Source organism: Ylistrum balloti, unplaced genomic scaffold (genome assembly GCF_031769215.1).
Source record: "Ylistrum balloti isolate Yb309-2 unplaced genomic scaffold, AGI_CSIRO_Ybal_v1 Utg370004, whole genome shotgun sequence".
NCBI lineage: Eukaryota > Metazoa > Mollusca > Bivalvia > Pectinida > Pectinidae > Ylistrum > Ylistrum balloti.
This window is the reverse complement of record NW_026782080.1, coordinates 2,487-29,241: the sequence shown is the minus strand read 5'-3', so window position 1 is coordinate 29,241 and position 26,755 is coordinate 2,487. Positions and strand designations below refer to the sequence as shown.

Sequence of the window (26,755 nt, the reverse complement as noted above, 5' to 3'; positions counted from 1 at the left end):
GAATGGTCCACCAGCAAGAGAACTCCCTGACCGACTGGGTAAGCGGGATCCAGGCCTCCTGGATGACGGAACCCAGTCAGACAGGAGGAACATCTGGAGAGGTCCGATGTGAATCCTCCCTAGGGGGGACCACATATGCCAAGGAGTTGAGATACCCCAGAAAACGGAGGGCCAATGTACCTGGACAAGCGACCAAGTGATGAAAGTCAGAGCCAGAGCCCTGACCTTCTCAAACTTCTCCAGAGGTGGAAGGGCTCAGCCCCAAACCATGTCAAAATGGTTCCCCAGGAAGAAGAAGTCCTAATATGAAGGAACCTCTGACTTCTCTCTTGGAAGGAATGAAAGCCGACTCTGAGCAAGAGTTTCAGGACCAGACGAGTGTCCTTCACTAACGATTCCCACACCAAAAGAGGCATGAGGGAGTCGTCGAAATAGATGTGGACGTCTGATTCTGCAGGAGTGAAGGAAACACCAGCAGCAACTTGGTGAACACCAAAGGAGCTGTCGTGAGCCCCAAGGGCATCTCTGCCTTGGCAGCATGTCCCTCACTTCCTCCTGGGAGTACCCGTGCCCTTTCTGAATCCCCGGGAGGAGGAAAGAAACAAAAACGGCCAGGAGGCAGGGACGAATCCTGAAGAAGGGGAATACCTAGACCCTCCCTGACCACCGACACACACACACACACACACACACACACACACACAACAATAATATCCTGCCACTAGGAAAGGAGGAAGAGAGATGTCCGCCCACAGGGAGTTCCGGATGGGGCAGATCGAGCCCCTGCCCAGACCAGAGAATCGTCTGCCCACCCGGAGCCTGAGCCTGCAGGAGAAGGACATGAGCCCGGGAAAGGAGAACCACCGTCCACCCGGCCATACCCTTCGCCTTTAGCGGCCAAGAAGCAGAAATAGTCAGGAACCCTTCTTCTTGCCCCCAGGAGGTTTCTTACCCTTCCTACCCTTCCCCTTGTTGCCGTTGAAGTGAGGTTGGGACTTGGGCTGTGCAGAAAACTGAGCAGCCGAAGACTTCGCCTTCTTCTTAGGAGGCACTGACCCCTGCGAGGCACTGGCCTTCTCAGCCTGAAACCTCTTCACCAGAAGTGCTGAGGCGACCGAGTCCTCCTTCATATCCTTCTGAACCCAAGGAAGAGCTCCCCTGAACAGGGTAGAGCCCTAGAAGGGGGCATTCAACAAGCGGAAACGGTAGGGTTACTGGACTGGGCGGAATTTCAGAACTGAAAACTGCCTAGCCAACACGGCATTGACGAGCAGAGAACCTGCAAGGCTGCCGTGTCCTGTATGTCGGCCGTTCTGTCTCGGATAACCGACACTCAGGCAAATCGGATACCCTGTATAGACAAACTGTCAGGAAGTCTATGTATGACAGAACTTGGATGGAGAGGTGCAACATTCTCTCCATCCTGTGGTGCTCTTTGGGATCGAGCACCACCTGGTCCACTGATTTGCCGGGCCAGGCAGCCAGCTGTCTCAACTCCAGCTGTGCTGGTTGAGAGGCCAGCTGCCCATCATGTGTGGCATAGTCGGAAGCTGAAGCCTCCGACAATTCACCAACACCGAGCTGCAGACCGACAAACCCGAGAGCACGGGTAGAGAAGGAGTCCTTCTCTAAAACCGGAGCCCGGGCCGTGGCCAGAACCGAAGACATGATATTGCCTTCTGGCAGAGACCGATCTGAGCGAACGGAAGCCCGAGGAGCCACCAGGGAACCCAGAAGGATGGTGGATTCAGGCGCCGACGATGCTGAGGCGGTGGGCAAACCTCCGCCCTGAGAATCCGGGAGATGTTGGCCCGGAGGACCCGCATCCCAGAAAGCACATGCTGAGCCTCAGCTTCAGCAGTCTCAGGGCCATCTTCCCCTTGTGAACCCTCTTGGCCCAGGAGAAAGATGAATGACATCGTCTTCCTCTGCCGAGCCCGCACCCTCGATGTCCATCTCCTCCTCAATAGAGACCGAAGTCCCCTTGGGAGGAACAGGGGCCGCCAGAGGAGCCATCTCCGCAGAGGGGAACTCCTCTTTATGGCATTTGGACGCAGCGCGACCAACAGCTGTAGCTGTAGGCTTGGGTCGGAGACCCGAAGCCGACCCCTGGGAACAGGAGACCGACGGGTCCGCGCTGGAGGCGGAAGTCCTTAAGGTCTGGCAAACCTTTATAGGACCGGCCAACAAGGCCCCCGAAGTAGCAGAACATTGGGGGGATTCCGCACTACTATAACATCTCCTAGAGGAGAGACCAACCCCTATGGGTTCCACGAGTGAAGACCCATGGGGTAAAAACCCAAACCCCTGAGGGAATGGGAACGGTCCAGCGGGCCGGGAGTGACCCCAGAACTGGCCAAGATGGCCTGCCTGAGTCTGGGGCTGGACATCCTGTCCAAAGGACCAGGATGAACCGCCACTCCCACCAGGTGGAAACCCAGACATGTACAGGCTAAGCCCGTAACTGCTCAGTAACTGTTGGTACCCAAAACCATCCGCAGGTTGGCCTGGGCGACCCAGGAATAAGTGCCCGCAGGCACCCCTACTCCCTGAGCCCGGGGGAAAGGGAGACCGGGAAACCGGACTCCTGGCCTGAAGCCCCAAACCCTTGGAGGAAAACCCCCTGGGAAACCCTGCACTGGGAAATCTGGATTGGACGGAAGTCCCAGAGCCAGAAGCCTGTGAGGATGGGAAAACAGACCCCGCGCTACACCAGGATTAGTGAACTCAAGTGTCACTAATCCCCGTAGCCACAGACAATCCTGACAAAAAGTCTGTGGCCCCTGAACCTATACCCGAAGGCACAGTTCCGGAGTCAAAGCGGCCCCCACCAACGACGCCACCTGGCGTGCCGAGGTCCCTGAAGGAATCAGAGACCTCGACCGGAAGTCCCTTTCCGACGGTAACACCGCCGCCTATCGAGAGCTACCGGCCAATTCGACCCTTGACTGCGCCGAGTCAGGGTCGGGCTGGCCCCCCCCCCCCCCTACTCCAGGACGCACCTGGACAGGGGGAGCCACCCCTTGCTGAAGGGCGGAGCTCGGTGGAACGAGAGCACCCCCAGCAGGAACGCTCTGGTTCAGAACTTCAGGAGGGAGGTCCAAAAGCTTACTTCCCTTACCGGAAGAAGAGGACGAATCCCTCTTCCGGCGGAAAGTAAGCTGGAAAGGCATGGGAGCCTAAGCAGCAGACTCCATGTGCAAACAAAGTTCACATAGTGAGGTCTGGCTGTAATGTCGGCAAATGGGACAGGTATCATGGGGTTCCCATTATCTATAGAAATAGGAACATCCATGCGCTGACCCCCGACGTAAACCCGGCACCTTTATCCAGCATCGAAACAATAAAAAATTGTAACAATGAAAACAAGGATAAAAAGTTTTCTAACAATCAAAAAACTACGAACGAGATCATAAAACCTACCGTACGACAAAGCATAGATGATATCCAGAATAGAAATAGAATGTTACACAAGGTGAAGGTCAAACATGTTACAGATGTGAATAGTGAATATTATACAGTTGATTAAAGCAAAGATCAGATGCTTGTTACAACATGACTGAAGGTCAAACACTTGCTCAAGGTGAAGGTCAGATGCTTGTTACAAAGTGAAGGTCATATAATTCTTTAAGGTGAAGGTCAGACATAACACAATGTCTGATATGCAACAGAAAACCTTACCTGTTTCTCTGAATGGGGGGAACAGGTTGATAACTGGAAAGAATTAGGGTGTCATGTATACAGTACAGTGATATTATTGGATGTCAAGGTTAAACCTTGTGGTTAGATAACAGTGTGGATTAGCCTGACATGTGTCAAATCCAATGACAGTTACAAAATGTTCATACCCCTGTAAACAGAAAAGTACAGCACTACAAAATTCTACTTCACAGGACAAGATGAGGGAAAAGTGACTGACACAAATTTCTGCCCTTTTTAAAGCTGTTCATGTGTAGATTTTGGAGCAGAATGTCAGGGGATGTTCGACTACTAAATTTTGATAATTTTGGAGCAAAATGTCAAGGGATGTTTGACCACTAAATTTTGATAATTTTGGAGCAGAATGTCAGGGGATGTTCGACCACTAAATTTTGATAATTTTGGAGCAGAGTGTCAGAGGATGTTTGACCACTAGATTGTAACAGCTTTTGAAGTAGGATGTCAGGGAATGTTTGACTGCTAGATTTTAATGGATTTTGGAGCAAGATGTCAAGGGATGTTTGACCACTAGATTTTAATGGATTTTGGAGCAAGATGTCAAGGGATGTTTGACCACTAGATTTTAATGGATTTTGGAGCAAGATGTCAAGGGATGTTTGACCACTAGATTTTAATGGATTTTGGAGCAAGATGTCAAGGGATGTTTGACCACTAGATTTTAAGAGATTTTGGAGCAGGATGTCAGGGGATGTTTGACCACTAGAATTTAATAGTTTTTGAAAAGAGATGTCAGGGGATGTTTGACCACTAGAATTTAATAGTTTTTGAAAAGAGATGTCAGGGGATGTTTGACCACTAGAATTTAATAGTTTTTGAAAAGAGATGTCAGGGGATGCTTAAACATTGGATTTTACTACTTTATGGAGTAGGATGTCAGGGGATGTCTCACCATTAGATTTTTAAAAACATTTTTTGCGTAGGATGTCAGGGCAATTTGACCATTAGATTTTAGTACTTTTTGGAGTAGGTTATCAGGTAATGTTTGACAGCTGGTTTTTAGCAGTTTTTGGAGTAGGACATCAGGGGATATTTGACCAATAGATTTTGATAGATTTTGGAGTAGGATGTCGGGGACATTTGACCAGTAAATTTCAACAGATTTTGAATTAGGATGTCATTTCATCCCAAGACTTTTTAACTACAATGTAGAAGCTAGTACACTACTGATGAAACTATAGATATTCTGAAGGAGAACAGAAATTAATACCATCTAGTTTATGATACTACAAAACACATGTGTGACTGCATACCTTTATAATTATATACATACCTATCATATATAAATATATATATATATATATCATTACATCACATGTTACCTTCTATAGATGACTGTCTAATACACAGGATATAGATAAATATACCTACATCACTAATTACATATTCAATATCAATTCATTATATGATAACATATACAACGTCTGAGAATGGAATACAAAATTACATACCAAGACAGATGTTTGAAAAAGTCTGGGTCTTGTCAGCTGTTTCATGGTAATGTTACCAAATTATTTTCAAATATTTCCTAATCATTGAAATTCAGTACCTGTGTTTATAAACAAATCTCAAAACAAAAAAACATTAAAGATTAAAAATTTGACCTAACAACACTATTACGTATCAGCACTATAACAACAGCTGGACCCAGACCCCAAACACTTGGTACAGTATTTGAAAATGATAAACATCCAATTTAATTAACAAAATTCAAAATTCATTGCCAAAATATTGATATGATTGCATAAGGTGTGGTTTGGTATTAAGACAAAAGATAATTAGCTTTGAGATACAGCCTTGTGAGTCTGGACACCAATAATACAGAGATATTGCAGTAAGTGGTTTATGTGCTTTATCACCATTTCTTTTGTAAACTACAATAAAATTCAACTCATCCAAACAACAGGTCCAGGTTTAAATTTCATTAATTTGTCCTTCCAGAATGACCCATCATGTTCATCTTTCATTATCATACTGATCACAGGAAAGTTTGATATTCATGTGGGGAACATATGTTGATCAATTGCCCGAGGAGACTGATCGCTGGAATGATGTTTGGCCATGAACTGCACCATATCTAACAAGATCAGTATACATAAGAATGGAGAAAATTGCCACATATGAATATTCATAAGGTGACAGGACATTTTGTTTGGGCTATACAGATGCAGAATTTATACATCTGATACCAAATTTTCTGATTACCTAATTTCTAATAAACATACAAAGCTCTTTATTAATTTAATCAATGGTGTCCAGATCTCTATTGGCTTTTCTGTTAATTAGGTGCATGGAACATAGTGATTTCAAGCTTTATATAGGATGATAAAGTATTTATAAGTTTGATAAGCTATTGTTCCAAAATATGTACTATATATAAAAACTCTCATGGATTTGGTTATCAATGTATTGAAAGACAATAAGTATGGGTAAGTTTAATGTGTCCCATACATTAGTAATAACATGTATGCTATTTTCATTTTTCAATATTGCTTTTTAAACATGTTAGCTTTTGATACAAATACATAATTGACATAAACAAATATCAACTATAAATTGTGAGTTGTTTGTTTATCATCACTCTACTGAAGTGTTCCCCTTTATCGTCCCTTGCTTTTCCTGTTTTCACTTCACTCTACTGCATTTCCTCTTCAACATCACTCTGGGTTTTCCCTTAAGCTACAATCTACTAGAATACCCTGTTTAACTTCTATCTTCTGGACCACTGCTCTTAAAGCTTTTCACTCCATACTAAATCAACATGATAAATCAATGGTTGAATAGTTGAAACATACTTATAACTTTCCTTTAATAAACGGTGTCCATGTCCCTCTCTGTGGCAACAGGGACTTAGAATCTTGCTTGATGTGTTGTTTGACACCAAACACATTTAAAACATTAAGTATGGTAGGTCTCACTCACCTTCTTATATAGCCGAATGTCAATCTTTTCAAATTCAATTACCTGTGAGAGTTATCTACCTTGACATCCAGTTTCAACATAATATCTTTACAGTAGAATAAAATTTCTATATCTTTATAGGACTTAATTCTAGAGCAGCAAAACTGAACTAGTAAAATCTTGTTCTGTAGTAGACAAATATTACGGATCATGTCTCTTGTTATTACTGGGTATTTACTCTTGTGGAGTAAATATTGCTGGTTAATAAGTATAAGCTATGGAAAGTAGATAAAATAAAGATACACAAATATAGCGTTAGGAGAAAGATTAGGTATTGATAGATAAAATTCAGTATAAAACCTCCAGAAGACATATTAGTGAAGATTGATACATAATTATAAGGTACTTCCCAAAGAATCAATACATATTAAGGTTCAACAAAACCACCTACAAGGTATTGGAATAAGTCAGGATTAATTACAGAGAAGTATCAAGTATTTACATCCACTGAATAACACACATAGCATTTCAGAAGTGACCTAATTTTATCCAATTATTATATTTTCTGTTGAAAAACTATACTTTACTTTTATTTTGCAAGTCAATTATTTTTCTGCATTTTCAGCCTTTACAACAAAATCTATACATCAAGATGATAATATTAATATATCATACAGCGCAACCAAACCTTGGAGTATTATCACTCACTTTTCAGCTATATTGAACAGCGATTAATTCTCACATCAGTAGTAATTGTTTTACACATAAAATAGAAGTGACAAGAAGTGCAGTCATACTTTAACACAATGATTTCGGTGCAGAAAAACACTCAGATAAGACCACTTCTAAAATTTTACTGCTCTAAATATCAAGTATGTTGAACCTTAACAGACTGAAAAGAGTATAGATGGAGAGTAAAGTTAGAAAAATATATCTGATATATTAAACCTTATCAGAGTGAATAGAGTATACATAGTTACAAAAATATACCTTAGTGTAACATAAGGACATATTTATGTAGATAGGATACAGGTAATTTTTTCTAATATATCACTACAATTTACATGCATATACTTGTATGATAATATGCCAAGCGGCCATGTTGGTACGAGTCTTATGTCAGGACTCACCCGATTCTGTTAAGAACCCCGCCCGACTGTTGTTGGGGTCCCGCGGGCTGAGGCGACAAGGTTGATTTAGTACTGTAACCATTTACAACAACAATTCGTAAGATAACTTTCGATGGATTTCCAAATCACATCGACTCTGAGAACTTAAAATGCGAATAGCTCATCTAATATATATTTCTGGGTAAAGCACAAAAATTTCTCATTTATTAGAATATAAATGGGACATACTGTAACTGATGCGAAGTTATCTATCATTATCTATTATTATTCATTTAGACCATTCTTAATACCTTAAATACAAAGGATAACTAATGTTCCTTAATTTTGAATCAGCCAAGAAATGATGATGTCATTTTAAACGGACATCCTAATGACTTTTTCCTGTGATGAAATGATCACCTCTAAACAGCCCATTAACACTTAACACTATTGGGAATATATTTCTGATTTTTTCTGGAGGAACGAAAATGGTAATAATGTAAAATTTGTTTTCAATAACAATCAGTTCTGCGTGCATGATAAAATCTAGAATAATGAAAGATTAAAAAGTGAAAAATCTTTACAAGTTTCATAACCAGTTTTTTCAGTAAAGTGTAAAATATATGAAATACATAAGTATTCAAAGCCATAACACAACTGCCTTCTACAAAGACCAGAATTTTACAATTGTCAAATTAAATTAAAATCTAAAAAGACGAAAATGGTTTTAAATTTGTATGCAGTAGATAGGTTACCATAGTGAATTACGTCACATGACCAGAACACCCAAAATTGCAATAAAACACCAAAGATTCTACTCTTAAACTAGACCTTACATGTTTACTTTGACCACAAACAGCCATGTTTGTACACCCTGTGCCGTAACTCACCCAATTCTGCTGGGGACCCCGCCCGATTGTTGTTGGGGTCCCGCGGGCTGAGACGATACTGTCGGTTTAGTACTGTACAACAGTCAATTCATTATAAACATACAGAAGTACTGTATTATAACAATAATACATTTTAACTATTTTAAAACCTCAATCAGAAGTATAAATTTTACCTCAACAATATACACCAGCATAGCTAACTATATGGTTTCTAGGATTCATAACCATTTCTAGCACAATAAAAAGACAGTTCACGTTCTCTACAATTTCTATGCTGTGAGATTACTGTCACTTTTTTTATATATTTAGTCATCATATAATGCATTAAACATAAAATTTGATTTTTTATCACATGATGGTTTTGTAAAAAACATAAAAACTTGTGTATTTTTTAAAAATTTTATAAAACAAGCTGCAAAGCTTTCAACTTATAGGATATACATGCAGCATAAAAACAAAACCACAAAGCCAAGTAACTTATATCAAATATCTACCAAAATTATATATTGTTTACATGTAATCAATTAACTCTGAAGATTTTATGGTAAATTTTCAGCTTCAAAGCCTTCAAAATGTGCACAGTGCAATAATTTAAAATGATCTAAACCAGGACATGCAAGAGCTATAAGATTTAGACAATATAACATTTGATAAAATAGACGGAAATTCAGTCGGAATAGGCATGCTTCCAAGATAGAATTAGGGAAACCACTATCTATGTTAAGTAAATGTTCTTCTGGGAAAGTCCACCTTCTGACTTACAAGGTATAGTGAAGGTGACTTTGTTGGAAGTACAGGTTTTACCATATCTCATTAGATGGTTAAGTACCAAGTAAAGTTGTGCTTCAGAGATTTTGAGAGATTTAGAGAGATTTAGAGAAATTGATTTTGATATACAAGATAGGGGATTAAAAAAGATAAAAAAGTAATATTTATATATGTATATATGTTTAATACAAGTAAGTAGAGTCATGCTTCAGATGTTAAGTAATAGATTACTTTTAGACAGGAGAAGTTTAATCATTGTGCATCAGAGTTAAAAGACAATTATTACAAAATAGAATGTATTGTGCTTTGGAAATCAGAACCAAGAATGACTTTTAATTCTTCATACAACATTTAACTATAGATGAAAGTTGATTTATTCTTCAGAGATATTTTAATTGGCAGAAATTAGAGCTATTTTTTTATCTATCACCAGAGGAAAAAGAAAGCTAGTAATCAGATGTGTAAAAGGCCAGCTACTGTACATGCACGTTCGCCAGCCAATCAGACAAGCTGACACTCACCCAGATTTTCCGCCGGATGTGGCGGGGGAATTTTGTGTATTTGATGGGGTGGTACCTGTAGAACTGTAACAAATAACAAAATGGGTAAATAGCTATGCAATGAGTTGCTATGGTAACATCTTGATGACCGTGGTAAGAAATTGCTATGGTAACAAGTGGTTGTGATAACAAGTTGCTACGATAACAAAATTTTTAGATTACAGGATGGCAATCAAATATTTTATTTGTCATAATGTTATCCTGATACATTCACCAGGAAATTGTACTGTAATGGAACATAAGTATACACAACCAGAAGATGCTGAAATTAATGGCCATTATATATAATTCTGAGAAATATGGAAAAACAGGTAAAGTGTGAAACAAAATAGAAATATTGTTGATGAAATTTTGTTTTAAAAATCACATTCAGGATTACATGTTGTGGAAAATGTCTTTGCAACTTGAATGTAAAACCCAGTCAACAAAACAAGAATAATAATTGCTGAAACATGTTCCAGTGTAAGGAAGGCAATGTAGACTCACCCTGTCTTACTGCCCTTTCCTTCCTGTTGTTGTGTCGAAGTTTGGGAGCTGGAACGTAGAACACTCAAAATGCTGGTTTATCATTATCACTGTACATCAGAAACTTGATATACCGGTGTGACAGGGCACTGAAAACTCCATTTTACTATCATCACTTTAATCTGACATAGTTTTTCTCTAACTCCAACACACTGGAGACTTCCAAACTCTTTCTCCATCTCCACAAGACTATATTGAGCTGTTAAACCACCATCATCACATTCAAAACACTTACCATTGTTTTACCAACAGTAAACTTCTGTACCTGTTTGTGTCAGTTATTCTATATATCCATATATAATTGATTGATCCATGATAATCACACGTATGCCAAGAACAGAAAACTATTCCCTCTATACTATTATATCTGACAAATGATTCTGCTCTCTTCAACAAAACCAATACCAAATGGCCAGACATTATACATGTATGTTAACTGAAAATTTTTAAAAAGAAAATTTGGTTTGACAACTGTAAACTAACACTATTAAGTGTGGATCACTGACAACTGAAACAAGGCTTTACATCTTTGATCTTTTCATTTAAGACAAGGTGAACTACTTAAGAAAGCAACCTTCACCATGACAGTTACAGTTTGATCTTTGATCATTTAAGACAAGGTGATCTACTGAAGAAAACGACCTTCACCATGACAGTTACAGTTTGATATTTGATCGTTTAAGACAAGGTGAACTACTGAAGAAAACGACCTATGAAACCAGAAGTTCTATATGATAAAATCAAGAGACCTAGGGATTCAACACTCATATCATTTCATCGATTTTAGATGGATGCTTCTACCGAAAATTTCTATTTTTTTTTATTATCAATATAATGGTACAAAGCACTGGCTAAATTACAATATGCAATCAACACCTTTGTCTGGTAGTTATGGACTGCTTTTTACAATTTTTCTGAGTCCACTTTTCTCTGTGGTCTAATAGACCTGACTACCCCCACTTAGTCTGGTTTTTATCAGCTATTGGTTTTCTTTGGTTTATCTAACTGATACCAGTATTCATTTCTTTACTAATGTAGAGTGGAAGAGACATTGAAAATGATAAATAATTTCACCAACAACCAGTGGCATTTATAGATGCTATGAATGACAAAGCTTTACAGGAAAAAATAATGAGCAGTATTGAAAAATTGAATATTTGCCTGAAATCTGTCGTTCATATTACTATGAATACCACACTTAGTTCAGTGATGATTAATTTACTTCACTTTTTCAATTGAGATAAATCACTACATGTTACAGGATGTTTTAACAGTGTACTGTTCTATAGTCAATATGACGTCACAGTAACATGTGTAAATCAAGGCATTCACATACCAGTCCCATCTTTCTGTGACATATACATACTAGTCCTATCTCTCTATGATATTTACATACTAGTCCTATCTCTCTATGACATTTACATACTAGTCCTATCTCTCTATGACATTTATATACTAGTCCCAACTTTTTAGTGCCTTTAGGTGACATCTGGTTATATTTGTGTTTAGTTATTATCACTATAGGTTATGATCAGTATCAGTGAATACTAGTATGGAGAGGTCAGGCAGGTATTGTGATAAATGGTCAATGACAGTGAGGCTAAGTTTCAAGGACTGATACCTCAGTCTTTGTTAGGTAGGGGTTATATCAGTGGTGATAGTAACTAAGTGGTATATGTAAGATTTCCTACCAGAGATACATGTGTAAATAAGATATTCTACAGGCGGTATATGTTAGTGTGATCTCGTAATAATGGCTAAATGTTACTCTAACTACAACAGTATCATGGCAACCACAATGTCACAGAAATAGATGTTTCTATGGTAACCATGATAGAAAGAATGGATTTTACTACCATTTTAGATCTATCATTGTATACACATACATGATATCCATGGTAACAGTGTTGCTATGGTAACCAATAACTTACCCAGCAGCAGGTCTACTATTTTGTTGAGCATTTTGTTGTTGGATATTTGGACTGAAAACCATCAGTTAATATTTACACAAGATCTAAATAAGACTTCAGGTATATCGTGCAATGTATCAAAAACCAGACTAATTTTCAGTATTTCCCTTCAGTACAGACATTCTGTGGGTACAGACACACAGTACAACATATTTCCTGAGGTGGTTAAAAAAAAGTACACAACACACAACTTGGACAACAATTTTACACACTACAACAAACATGATTTGTTAATAATTCTATTCACCCCAGTACAGTTTTATGAATTTTAATTTGGATGGTGATACTTCTAAAGAGCTGAGATGAAAAAAAATATGTGAGTTAATTATCTATGATTACCAAACTAATTTCACAGCAATTTCAAAATTAAAAGTTAAACTATGTGAAAAGTTCTATGTAATTCAAATTTCAAAATCTGACTGTTCTAAATCTTCTATGTAATGTGAATTGTTTATAGTCAAACAAATTCAATAGTGTTCTTAAAATCTACATAAAAAGGACGGTGTTTCAGACAGATTCTTGAATCTATTGTTTTATACAAAGTCAAAGTATCATCCACAAGGGCACACATTGATAAGTAAGAAACAGGTCACACTACTTACCCCGGAACCTCCTGCCAACCGGGTCGGCCACGTAACACATCTAATATCGTGTTCTGTAATGAGCACTTGAACCGAATTTCTCTGTCCCTGTAATGTATTTTATAATATCACTGTATTCCAGGTTCTAATCTCTAGTCTGTTATTGTCCAGATAATTTCTGTCTGTGTTTAACGCAAGACAGTTAATGAAAATTTATCAGTTTTACTTGTGGAGTTTGAAAGATATTGGAATCAAGGTAAAATAAAGATGAATTTGTTTAAGAGATCATTGATGTTTAAAGTTGATTTAAAATAATCATCCCACATCATTCATATAACTTTCTTAACATATTTCCATGTATGATAAAATATAAAGGATGTATGTGTATACATTATATCATTGCTGAAAATGTTTGTTACACAAAACACAAAGCCTCAAATAACTATCTCTGCCTGGTATTAATCACTGGGTATTCTAAAACTATAGAAATGATACATGTTTATAGATTGGTGATCACATAACTCAGGAAGGTACAAGCACAGATATACAATTATTTGTCAACATGATATCATTACCCAATTATCCCTCTGGCATTCCTCGCAGCTTTACTTTGCATGTAGCCTGGGACCTGCAACACAAGCATCATTCTTCATAAAGTATATTATCCTAGAAACAAAACTTGTTTTTCATTTTATTTCTTTAAGACCTGTAATCCCCATCATTTCTAGACAGATAATCTTCGTTTTAAATTCTATGTTTACTTTTTAATTTAAAAAAAATACTGTTGTAACCCATAATGTTTTTGGATCAAGCATGAAGATTTCCGCAATATGTTAAATCATGATATCCTCACGAGTTCTAAATGTTGATTTATAATTACCAGGTACTAGATTTGTTATCAACACACAATTACACTAAAACAACCGACTGATGCTTAATGCACTTTTATCATGTCCTAAAGATTTTAGTAAATAGTGTAACATTAAACTAATTCTCCATCTTGTTTGGTTTCTCCCAGAACACACAATATACGTACCCGTGTTGTTTTTGACATCTTGATTGTATATTTCTCTGTCTCAGTTTAAAACACGAATCTTATCATTAGTATTTGTTGGTGTTTATTGTGCCACACCTACAATGGTAAAACATAACATTTCTATAACAATGATAAACATTTAATATTGCATGTTTATTTTGTGTTTGAAAATTTCTTTGTTTGTCATTACTTGATTTCAACAACTGAGTTGTAAAAAGTTCAAACCTCAGCATCTCAGTACCAATTATTTACTGCAGATTTGTGCTGTAGAAAGAGCAGGGCATCCATTTAAAACTTAGCAATTTCAGAAGTCAAACCACAAATAGGTCAAAACATACTTATACATGAAATATTGACGTGTCCAATCAAACCCACAAATCAAACTCATTTTTGGGTGTCAGAATGTCATATTTAAATGAGACACTTTCAATAAATGCAACACTGTCTGCTAGACCAGAATATATATGAATAATGGACCTCCAAACAGATAGATATTCTTGATCAAATGACTTAAACCGGGTACATGGCTATTGTTAGCTATGAACTAGATATGCAGATGGTGGTAATAATATGCCAAGGTTGACAATTGCATTTCAAGGCAACATTTGAATAAAATTGCAAACAATTTTGAAAAGGCACATTAATAAGTCTTTCTGCTATAATTATATTGTCAAGAAGAAAGTCCAAAAATGTTTTAGCAGAAACTCTGTGCAATAGAATTTTACATTTGTATTATTTTGAAATCCAGTGGTCATTTGGCTAATTCCTTCTACATTCTTCCTTCTTTCAGCCATGCATTCTTTAACCTGTGGCAACCCTACATTGTACATTTGTACATAAGCCCTATATATTTCTTCAAAGGTTTTATTATTATAATAGCTAGTTAGATTTATCATTTCTGTAATTTTAATGGAAAACTTAAATTTACATGTATTTGAATTTAAATATTTGAAATATATGCTCTGTGCATTGTACATTTTTGATATACACGTAAAAAGTGTATATACATGTACAGGGTATCTATAACCACACTGAATCAACTTTCCAGCATATAGTTACATTGATCATGGCTTCTTAGAGAAACCATCTCAGTTACAAACCTTTTATAATTGCAGCCTTACTCAGAATGCTTATCTCTATAATAATCTTTGATGTGCCGGTTAAATTTCAAAATAATTATAATATTTCTTCAGGTAAAATACATGACAGTCATAAAATCACATCACAAATTACATTAGATTACAGATAATTAATAATTGATAAAGAATAAGTACACATTATGTACATTTAGATAGCACATATTATAATTATTGTTACAATATCTATATCTGAAACAAAATTTCTGGGTCTACTAAATGGAATTTGAAAAAAAAAATCCTGTTAATACATACGATAGCCCATAATCCACTACAGTATGTGCCTTATTTCCAATGGAACTGATCAAATTAGCATGTAACGAGATACAATACACCAAAAGAAAATGTGATTATCACAAATAAATTATATTTTAAAGACCTACACTCTTTAAATCGCATATTCATTATACAAGGGTTCTTGTATCAAAAATGCTCGTTCCATGAGCTTCGACTTCTGGATTGTTTACTTGGATTCGGTGTATACTGAAATTCTTACCATAATAATTTTGTCATGAATCATGTTCATTAGAACGCTTGATGGAGGCGTAATGATGTTTTTATGTATTGAATTAATCAACAATAAATCGTTTATGGCACTTCATTTATCCTATTAGCGATAGAATTATATAAACACATTATGATATTGAAAAATGTATTATTTCAAATGATGAAATAATTATGATCAATGGAATTATCAGTTCGTGAAATTCTATGTACACCGGCTGAGAAAACCTCTGGCTGGTAACTCATTTAGCTCCTTCAGAAAACGTATGTAACGTGTTGGACGGTGAAACGGGACTGTTCTTCATCAGTCAGGTAAAGCATTGTCATAACAATGAGAGGTAGTTGGAATACGTGTCATTACCATGCAGTAGTCTGTCTCTCAGTCTAACAATGTAAACACGGCGAATACAACTTCGCATCCCAGAACGACTTGTGCTTGACAGAACGTCAGATCCTGTCACTCCAGTCAATGTAACTAGACTTCGGCTACTAAGCTTTCTCGGAACAGACGGTAGTGTAACCAACCAGTATTATTCTACCACAAGCACATGTATCTGGAATATAGATAAGTCTACTCATGCAATTTATGGAAAATTTATTGTTGACTGGTTTTTTACTCTGTGTGTTTACTACTTCTTTCTCCAGTCCTTCTTATCAAAGAAGATAATCTGAAGTTTACATTCGACTGTTCCAGATGCAAGTAACTGTGGATTCTAACAAGTCTAATGTGACTGTCAGTTGTTTAGGGTAATGAACTCGTTCAAAATGATACCTCTCTGACGGTTCAAAGCAGTAGGTATATATAATAACATGATATTAAGACATACGAAATTTGACTTTAACTTAAGCAGAGACATGCATTTATGTGATTGAAGGGGTAGGAGCTTGAGACTGTCAACATTTCAATGTAAACTTTAGGAAATAAACTGAAGATAACTAGCCTTGCTGTGTTTTATACCATTTTTCTACAAAATGTTTCAAAATGAATGTTAGTAGAAAGCTGAATAATTTTCAAATTCAACATGCTAACTTTGGTGACAACAGTTTCTATATTTTTTTTTTTTGGGGGGGGTATATTTCTGATGAAAAGCATGTTTAAGTTACTTACTTGTTGTTTAAAACAAAACGTTATCCTATCAGTGAAACAATTTTACTCTGCTTTCAGAAATGTAAAGAAAACCTTTTCTGAATCAGTGGCATTAAATAGCTGAGTAACTTTCACTTTGAAAATCTTACTTTCAACATCAGTCATTTTGATTTATATGGAGTGATTTTGTTATGAAAATGATCTACACTTCTCACTGGTCAACATAATGTACAGGTTAGTAATGAGGAGGGAAGGCTTTGATGACATCATGGCTCAGTGAACAACCACAAAAGTTAACACCAGAATAAGCTTTGAATCCACTATGTCTCCTTTCCAATATCAGCATTACAAGTCATCACATCTGGTGAAGATTTTTAAAAGGCTATATTCTAGAAAGTAACCTTCAATCCAAAAAAGAAAATGTTCCTGCTCTTCTGCAATAAGTGCAATAAAGTTTGAATCAGGAAGACCTAAGGAAGAGTTAATTCAATTAGTAATTTAGGAATTGCTGCATACAAAAAAGGGTGCTGATTGATTCTGAAAAAAATCAGCTGAGTTGAAATAAATTATCAACAGTGTTGAAATCTGCATGGATGATGATAAGTTGTTAATGTTACTGAAATAGAGCATTGTGTTGTAAAACAGTTATTTCCAAGCTGTTTGCAATTGGGGAACTGTCATATCCCCCCATCCTTGAGTAGAAATTACATGGATTGTTGATTACCCTACCCATTACACTACAGGAACAGGACAGTCCTCAGGAGCTCGTTATGGATTGGACTGTGAAGAAGAAAGTCCTGATATGTTCCTGTATCAGTTTAATTCTGTGTGTCCTTGGAGGTGTGATGGTACCAGTGGTGGATTGGTTCATCAAACATGAAGTAGAACAGGTAGATATATAGTTAGTATGTGTGGGATTTTGTGATGTGTAGAAGCTATTTAATGGTTTCTTGTTTAATATCATATATATGTTACAAATATGACAAAATATCTATATGCACATGTGAAAAATGTACATATGTTCTGTCATATGAATTAAATATATATGATATTTAATGGGAAACCTTTAAATTTTCTTTTTCTTACAATTTTAAAGAATAAAAACATAATAAACCAGTGCTCAAAGATTTTAGAACATTCTTTAAAGTCACTGATGTTGCCATTAAGACAACACCATTCAGAATAAGCTGCTTCACATGGAATTCTACCACTTTACACTCTTTTCTGGTAAGAATTGCTTGCAAAACTGTATTTAGATACTAACTTAAGGAAATCCAGAAATGCTCACATGAATTATTTGGTCATAGTCATCAGGTCCTAGCCCAAGGTCATTTTTTTTATCTTTTAAATTGTATTTGTTTTATGACATCAAGCCTTGAAAGTTGTTGGATTTAATATATAAATCAACAGACCCAAAGTCAAGGTCAATTGTCAAGGTCAAACTTTTACTTCTTAATTGATCATCATATAAATGTACATTTTTATGGTCTCACGAAAAACTCAGTTAACCTGTGGTGAAAGTCATTATGTCAGAATGTCAAGGTGGATGCTGTTTTGAATTCCGAGTCTACCCATGGTCTTTGGTGTAACTTCTATTATGTGATTAATATATATGTATATATACTGATTATGGAAGTTCTCTGTCAGGAATGCTATAGGTACACAGGCCCGTGCAGATAGGTGACTTGTCTGCAGTGCTCTGATTTTCTTAGGGCATATTTGTATATAACATCTAGTAAACTATATTGAATTGAAAAAAATGAAACATAACATATGAATACATATGTTATGACTTACAAAATAAGTCACAAATAATAAGAAATGTTTTTTTACTACCTTGTTCTGACTTGTTTTCAGAATGTTGTCCTGGTGGAGGGAGGGGCCACGTATAACATATGGAAGGATACACCCATACCGATATACATGCAGTTCTATATGTTTGATGTTAAAAATCCAGAGGAGGTACTTAAAGGCAAAAAGCCCTTTGTGGAGCAGAAGGGACCCTACACATACAGGTAACATATACATATAGGTATTATAGCAACCAATCAGATGACCCTACTCTGAGATTTGATGTGAACAGATGATATTCTCAACGCATAGAATGGTTCTTCATTTCATACAAAAAATCATATAGGTAGCATATATTTTGTGTGTTACACTTATACATGGTTACTTTTGCCAAGATACTTATGTCTTGAAAAAAAGAAACAAGTCACTCAGAAGACTTGACAATTAATTTGTCCTTTCTGTTGCTGCTGTTGAAAGTGCTTACATTTATAGATACACCTGTTGGGTATGTGTGTTTGAGCTTGACCGTCTTGATAGCCATTTAAAATATTACAGTAACACAAAATAAAAACCACTCCTGATGTTTTCATATGAATCACATATTTGGTACAAAAGAATTCAAAGACGGGTTAAACTTAAATGGTTTCATTCTTGTTTGGGTGAATCTGCTTTTCTGATGGTGTGATATAGTCATGTAGAGTATGTTTTACTTCAGTTCAGACAGGAAGCATAAGTTTGACAGAGTGCTTCGCTTGCTGGCAGATTTTGAAATTTTGCCTATCAAATTATAAATTTCTTGATAAATTACGGAATATTCTCCCAAGTAATGACAGAGAATTTATTTGTCACAGATATTGGACTATTTGGAATTTACTTTTAAAAAGTTTATAAGACATGTCTAATATTCAGAATGGAAGGTACGACAGCCTTTACCGAGCACTGCTGAGGCAAAAGTGGTGGCCATTGTTCTACCACTAATACTTGGGAACATTTGCTTCAAGTTGGTAATTAATGTCAGTAGAATAGAAGTTCTTATAACAGAACCAGTAGATGATTTGAGTATGAAATTTCGATGACTACATCTTCATCAGACAAAGGACCAATGTGGAGTGTACGAGCACTGACTGACGTATACAGTGTACCAGATGGTGTTTTTTGGTCTATAATCTGTGTACCATCTCGTCACACCATTTTCTACCTTAGTGTACATAGGATTATAGCACAGCTGAAAAGCTGGTCAAGACCTTACTATCTCCTATGCTACGTACATCATCTTCAAGAAGAAAATACTTGTAACCGTCAAATAGTCCATGAGTGTTTAGTGTATGCTTTTATCATTCCAGGGAGGTGAGGACAAAATTCGACATCAAACATAATAACAATGGGACAGTGAGCTACAGACAGAACCGCACCTTCCACTTTGTTCGTAACATGTCAGTCGGAGATGAAAATGACACCTTTATCACACCCAATCCTGTGTACTGGGTCAGTAATTTACCTCCAAAGTGTCAGCAGTATATGTGTCAATCGATGTCAATGATGTATTTATAAATATTTGGATAAGGTCTTCTTTCCTGATTAATCAAGTGAGATATTAATCAGCTGTCAAAGTTTTCTTCAACAGATATTAACAGCATTGATAGCTTGACTTTGAAAACACACGACGGAACTTCCTCTTGCATTTAAATATTATACGGTAGCTATGACATGTATGTTTTCCTCGCAGGTTGACTCAGTGAATGGGACCTGTAGCGTTGTCAGCTTTAATTGTGACAATGTGTTCGATGATTTTAAGTGTTACTGTAGTATTTCCACATCTCACTGATTTTAAAATGTGTCAATTATGTGTTACAGTCACTGATATCGTCACTGAAGTGGATGTTTCCTGGAGTACGGGAAATTATACGAATTGTCACCTCGTATGAGAAGGAGAGTGTGTTTATGAATCGCAGCATGTATGATATAATCTGGGGTTATCAGGATAAAATGTTGTCTGCCGCTCAAGATCTGGACAGGGATTGGTTCTACACTGATGTCATTGGGTACTTCATGAATGTAAGTAACGGTAATGTAACACAGCAGTTCATTGTGTAGAACATGGTGATGATTGGCTGATCTAACTAAGCATATCATTTATAATCTGGGGTTATCAGGATAAAATGTTGTCTGCCGCTCAAGATCTGGACAGGGATTGGTTCTACACTGATGTCATTGGGTACTTCATGAATGTAAGTAACGGTAATGTAACACAGCAGTTCATTGTGTAGAACATGGTGATGATTGGCTGATCTAACTAAGCATATCATTTGGTATACACTCAGTGATAGTCACAATATACTGTAAAGTTGATATAAGGAACACATTTTTATTTATTTTACATAAACTGTGAAACAAGATATATCAACTTATATCACTCCCTCCTGATGACTCGTATTGAAGCAAAAATGGTGTCTTGTTATGTGACAAAATTGTAGTAAGCAGGAAAACCCTCAACGTCAGGCAGATGACCCTATACCTTTGCTTGTCTCATTGGAGAATCAATTATTGGTTGCTTAAGTGAAAGCTGGGTGCATAAGCACAGCTCCAATTGACAATATCAGTTGTGTTGATATCCAGGTCTAGCTTAAGCTATAAAATATTAGATGTAACCAGCTAGAGATGTAAACTAGTGTACATTTCATTTTGATTTTACAGAAGAATGCTACAAATGATGGTATATACACAATATATACAGGAGAGACAGACATCCAGTACTTGGGCGGGATTGATCGTTATAATGGATCCAGGTATGTCCACAAATCAATTAACTGTTGGAAATTTTACATTACACTTTTATTATTGGTGGATTTTGTGACTTCTACTCATCCACAAAAATCAAGTGCCCATTTTTTTCTGAAACCCTTGAAATTCCAAAGCCATGCTGTAGTATTGTTATTACTATTACATAAACCACATGATGTCTTGTTGATTCGTTCTAGGCACCTGGATTTTTGGAGCACACCATATGCCAACATGATTAATGGAACAGGTAAGTATCTTTGACATAATGTCCTCAGGGAAATTTCATTTAGGTGAGGAGGAAATAAAATGATTGAGCTTATATTATAACATCTGATGATTGGATCTATATCTATGTGCTTATGTTATAACATCTGATGATTGGATCTATATCTATGTGCTTATGTTATAACATCTGATGATTGGATCTATATCTATGTGCTTATGTTATAACATCTGATAATTGGATCTATATCTATGTGCTTATGTTATAACATCTGATGATTGGATCTATATCTAGAGGTTTATTCACGATGTATTACTTCTTAAAATGTGGACTTTTTCTTTACATAGTTATTGACCTTTGATAACTCTACATATTCGGATCATAACATAAGTAATATGGTACATTTGACACGTATGAATACCATCTTGTCTTATCTTATATGCTATTTGAATAGAATAGTAATGTAAACAGATTGCATTTCACACAGCAAAGTATCAGTTGTGTTGTATCTAAGACAAATGTAAGAGATTTTTGTTGGTGTTTTGTAGATGGCACCATAGGACCTCCATACCGAGACAAGAAGGAACCGTCTCCTGTTTTTTCCTCTGATGTGTGCAGGTAAGTTTTTAATGTTTGTCCTGTATCATGTTAAAACTATTTAGAATTGCTTGCACTTAATAACTTTTGATTCTTAATTCAAATTGATGGAAAAATTCAATTTGCTGCAAATAATTGTTGTTTAAATAATATTTAACAGAAAGTTTTGAAAACGATTGCTATGTATTTCTTTTTTGAGGGTTTTACTTGTGACAATAATTTGTCTTACAGATCAGCAGCAGGAATGTACAGTAAGGAAGTTACATCTCCCCAGGGGATAAAACTATGGCGCTACATCGCACCCCCATCCTACCTGGCCAACGCCACTGTTAATCCAGACAACATAGGGTTCTGTACGCCAGAGTCCAAGTGTCTCAACACTGGAATGTTAAATATTAGTACATGTCAGCAAGGTAGGCCAAAGTAGACAGTTTAATGTAACAAAACCCAGTTAAACATCCAGATTTATATAAGATGCTAGCCCCATAGAATTAGATATTGAATTCTATTTGTGGTAACTATATTAAGGTTAATGATTTACAGGTGTGTATCCATGTGTATGATGTCACAAATATCAGGTTTGCAAACTCTATGACATATTTCTAGGGAAATAAACTGAAAAGTTAGAACAATATCATTATCAATACCACATAGTTTGTGATATTCAGGAAGGATGCATTTTCTCTCTATTAGAGGTCATTAAAAGAAGCAGGAAATGAAAAGTGTATAGGATATGCTGGTAAACGAGGATATCAATGTAAAGTCATGTAGGCTAGTACAAATCAATTACTGTGAACTGGACAAAGCTAAAATCAATGTGAAATAAAACTATCTGGAAATTACTATTGAGTATACCCATTTCTTTGTACATCCATACATGTGAGAGTTTAAGTGATCTCCCCTAAAATAGCATGCAGGATTATCTTGTATTGTGAATGTACAGGGATTCTTTTTGATATGCCTGTCAAAATTTTTGTCAGTTGTATCGATACATTTTACTGTATGACATGAAATATTTTGAGGAAACATCTTCTGGTTTTGTATTTAACTTGGTGTCACAATGATTACTATTTCAAATGTTTCACACCATCAAAAGAACAGACAATTTTTTTCTTCTGCGAATGAAACATGATAAACGAAGATTAAATGTTGCTTTATTCAGAATCTTATCACAGTGTCATCTGTTTCCATGTGATGTTTGTTTGGCAAAGGTAATTTCTGGGAAGATTGGATGAGTATCTTTACTGCAGTTGGTGTGGATGGTCAATCTTGGTCAATATTTCATAAATAGGGTGCATTACAAGACAAATCACTGCAGACTTGTGATCTCTCTGTCAAATAATTATAGACCTAATGGTGTGATGTAATGTAACCTGTTTAATATGGATACTACTGCTTGTGTATTTTGAGGTTTGCCAGATGATAAACAATTCTTGTTAATTATAAAAGGATGTTTTCTCAGTGATAAAAAATTATTTATACAGCCCTACTGTCATAGAGAGCCCTAAAGATTGATGGTCAAAGCAGTGTATGGTTTTACATACAGCCTTATGGATCAGTGGTCAAAGCAGTGTATGTTTTTACATACAGCCGTATGGATCAGTGGTCAAAGCTGTGTATGGTCTTACATACAGCCTTATGGATCAGTAGTCAAAGCTGTGTATTGTTTTACATACAGCCTTACAGTCGGTGATTCAATTTAAAGAGTTAATGCCCCTTGTTGTTTTCTTGGTATTTATCTTGTCTGGTGACCTCCCTCATTTTTCAACTGATTTCTTTCGAACTTTGTGGACTTTATAACTGTGATGTTGTGTGGTTTCTTTAATGGCTCCATGGCTAAAATATCATCTTAATGGCTCTGTGGCTAAAATATTATTGAAGGAGGTATTGCCCTGTTTTTCAGCATTTTAATCTTTGACCAATTTATCTGAATTTTGACAGGCTTTATAACCATAATACGAAATTATGTTTTCATGAAAAGGGTTTTGATTTTGCAGCATTCTAATTTTCCAACCTTTTTAAAACTGTGAATGCTCTAATTTTTCACCAGAATATATAACATTGTGTTTCTCATGGCATGTAAGAAACAGGCAGTGTAGATAGAAATGTAACCCGAAAGCCTGCTATTGATGAAAGAAACAGGCAGTGTAGAATGAATTGAAGGTAAACTTGTTCTCACAACACATATTTCTAATCTTTGCTAACTTGAAAAATAGAAAATGTAAGCATTTAGATAAATGATGGCTTCAATTCTTTTTATTTTAGTTGACTTTTTCCACATTCCGGTGTCACTGTCTTACCCTCACTTTAACCTAGCTGCTCAGGAGTACAAAGACTCGGTAGAGGGACTTGATCCTATAGAAGAGGAACATCAGACCATGGTGGACAAAGAACCGGTAAGTACATAAAATATTTGTTAGAATAAAGGTCTTCTCAACCCATAATATAGGGTTGCTTAGGAACCAGTAAGTGAACCAAAAACATTAGGTAGATAAACAGTTCTCTCTCTTATTATGATATAGGGTTGCTTAAGAACAAGTTAGTTTACCAAAAACATTAGCTAGATAAATGTTTCTCTCTTATAATAATATAGGATTGCTTAGGAACCGGTTAGTGTACCAAAACATTACCTAGATAAACAGTTCTCTCTTATTATAATATAGGGTAAGGGTTGCTTAGGAACCGGTTAGTGTACCAAAACATTACCTAGATAAACAGTTCTCTCTTATTATAATATAGGGTAAGGGTTGCTTAGGAACAAGTTAGTGTACCAAAAACATTAGCTAGAATAATGGTTTGCTCTATTTATAATACAGGATTGCTTTTCTGATATTTTATATCAAAACTCTATATCTTTATCAGTATGTATACTGTATTTATCTGGAAGTACGTTCATGTCTAGTTATAAGTCACACAATATTCATTGATGTTAAATAAATTTATAAACAGCTGTTATTGTCCAGTAATAAGCCTACCCATGACTGTAGACGAAAGGACGTTTGTTGTCGCCTTTGTTCAGTGCATGCTAATTAAGTATAATACTGATTCGGTTTAACCATTTTTTCCTTCAGTATACTGGTCTGGTGCTGCAGGTGACCAAGAAGATACAACTGAACATGTATATACAGCCTATAGGAGAGTTTGAGTAAGTTTATTTCCCAGTATAAAACCAGGCAACATTACTCTCTAATACATTGTGATAGATTACATTGTAATACATACTGAGACCTATACTGTATACATGTATCAAAGACCTATACTGTATACATGTATCAAAGGCCTATACTGTATACATGTATCAAAGACCTATACTGTATACATGTATCAAAGATACCTGGACGAAGAGATATAGTGTACTGATATCACTAACAGAAATTTGCTTTGTTCTGTACAGAGGTCATCTCTACATTTAAAGGCAAATTAGTTAGACTAATAAAATGTATGTACCTGTATATAGTGGACACTTGATAATCCAGACACCTTTGTATCCAGCCAAAATCATCCAGATTTCAAGTTTTTCAGACTGCCAAGTTTAGTCAACCGTCTAATATAACCTGAATTGTCTATCTTGGTTATAAGACGATAAATTTGTCAGTATAATGCTGTTGGTTGTTTTCAGCATGTCTAGATAAAATTTTCTGTGAATACAGGTGAATTTATTAAGGTCTTTTCATTCTCTATGTAAATTTCATTTTCGTGAATGAAAATTTTTAAAATGAAACTCGTTGATATTTACTGAAGTCGAATATCACAGAGGATTCATTGAATGTCTGTTCGATATCAATATTATCAGTATTTTGATAACCCCTGCTTTCTGAATATTATCTTCACTTTATGCATTGTATTTACATGTATTTTGACACAATTTGGACACTAATTCCCTGATGAAGTTTAGCTGGATCTAGTGAAAACTCTGTGCAAAATAAATCTGTACACCATTCTGTATTGTGGAAACTGCTACTATCATTTGTCTCAAAAGCAATTAGTACTTGGTTAATTGATTTTGATAGTTGTTTACAGAAATCTGCTTTTCTTTTACAGAGTTACGAAAGATATCACTCCTGTGTTTGTTCCTCTTTTCTGGGTTAACGAGGTAAGATGACAAATCTTCATCATCTCATATCTGACTTACAGAATTTGCCAGTATGTATGCATATTAGTTATCATCATCTGTCCTTTCATAGGATCACCATTCTGGCTCTGTCCATCTTTGTTTTTAGTAGTGAAAATAATTTGTGAATAAATGAATGGTTGCATTGATACATTGAATAAAGGACTAAATAAATGACCTTGATCCCCTTAAAGTTGATCACAGAGAATTTTATCAAAATCTCTGGAACTTTTTTAGCCAACCATCATCAAATGGTGGACTCTTCCTATCGCCATACGTCCATGGTCCTTTGTCTGTCCATACGTCCGTAAACAATTTTTGTTTTTGATATTTCTGGAGAAGTACTTAATGGTTTCTTAAAATTTCTTTGTAGCTTTCCCTTAATGTAATGGATGGGTGTCTAGGTTCTCTTGGTCCCTAGTTGTGCCTGCTTAATTTTGAGACTGATCAGAAAAACAAAATTTCAGA

At 36.2% G+C, this 26,755-nt stretch overlaps 2 protein-coding genes across 2 annotated transcripts; one reads left to right on the top strand and one right to left on the bottom strand.

Moving 5' to 3' along the window:
- Nucleotides 1-3,681: 3,681 nt before the first annotated feature.
- Nucleotides 3,682-15,652, bottom strand: LOC132548121 (uncharacterized; the record flags this gene model as incomplete). Its single annotated transcript, XM_060211941.1, has 7 exons — nt 15,577-15,652; nt 14,058-14,153; nt 13,597-13,649; nt 13,043-13,129; nt 10,432-10,479; nt 9,907-9,969; nt 3,682-3,714 (listed from the first exon to the last, which is right to left on the bottom strand). Coding segments are annotated over exons 2-7 (302 nt in total), but the record flags the coding sequence as incomplete, so codon positions are not given.
- A 536-nt stretch (nt 15,653-16,188) lies between these two features.
- LOC132548120 (scavenger receptor class B member 1-like) lies at nt 16,189-26,269 on the top strand (the record flags this gene model as incomplete). Its single annotated transcript, XM_060211940.1, has 13 exons — nt 16,189-16,208; nt 16,863-17,018; nt 17,528-17,674; nt 18,642-18,799; nt 19,919-20,060; nt 20,430-20,630; nt 21,270-21,361; nt 21,554-21,603; nt 22,128-22,197; nt 22,408-22,589; nt 24,442-24,572; nt 25,248-25,321; nt 26,218-26,269. Coding segments are annotated over exons 3-13 (1,272 nt in total), but the record flags the coding sequence as incomplete, so codon positions are not given.
- Nucleotides 26,270-26,755: the final 486 nt, after the last annotated feature.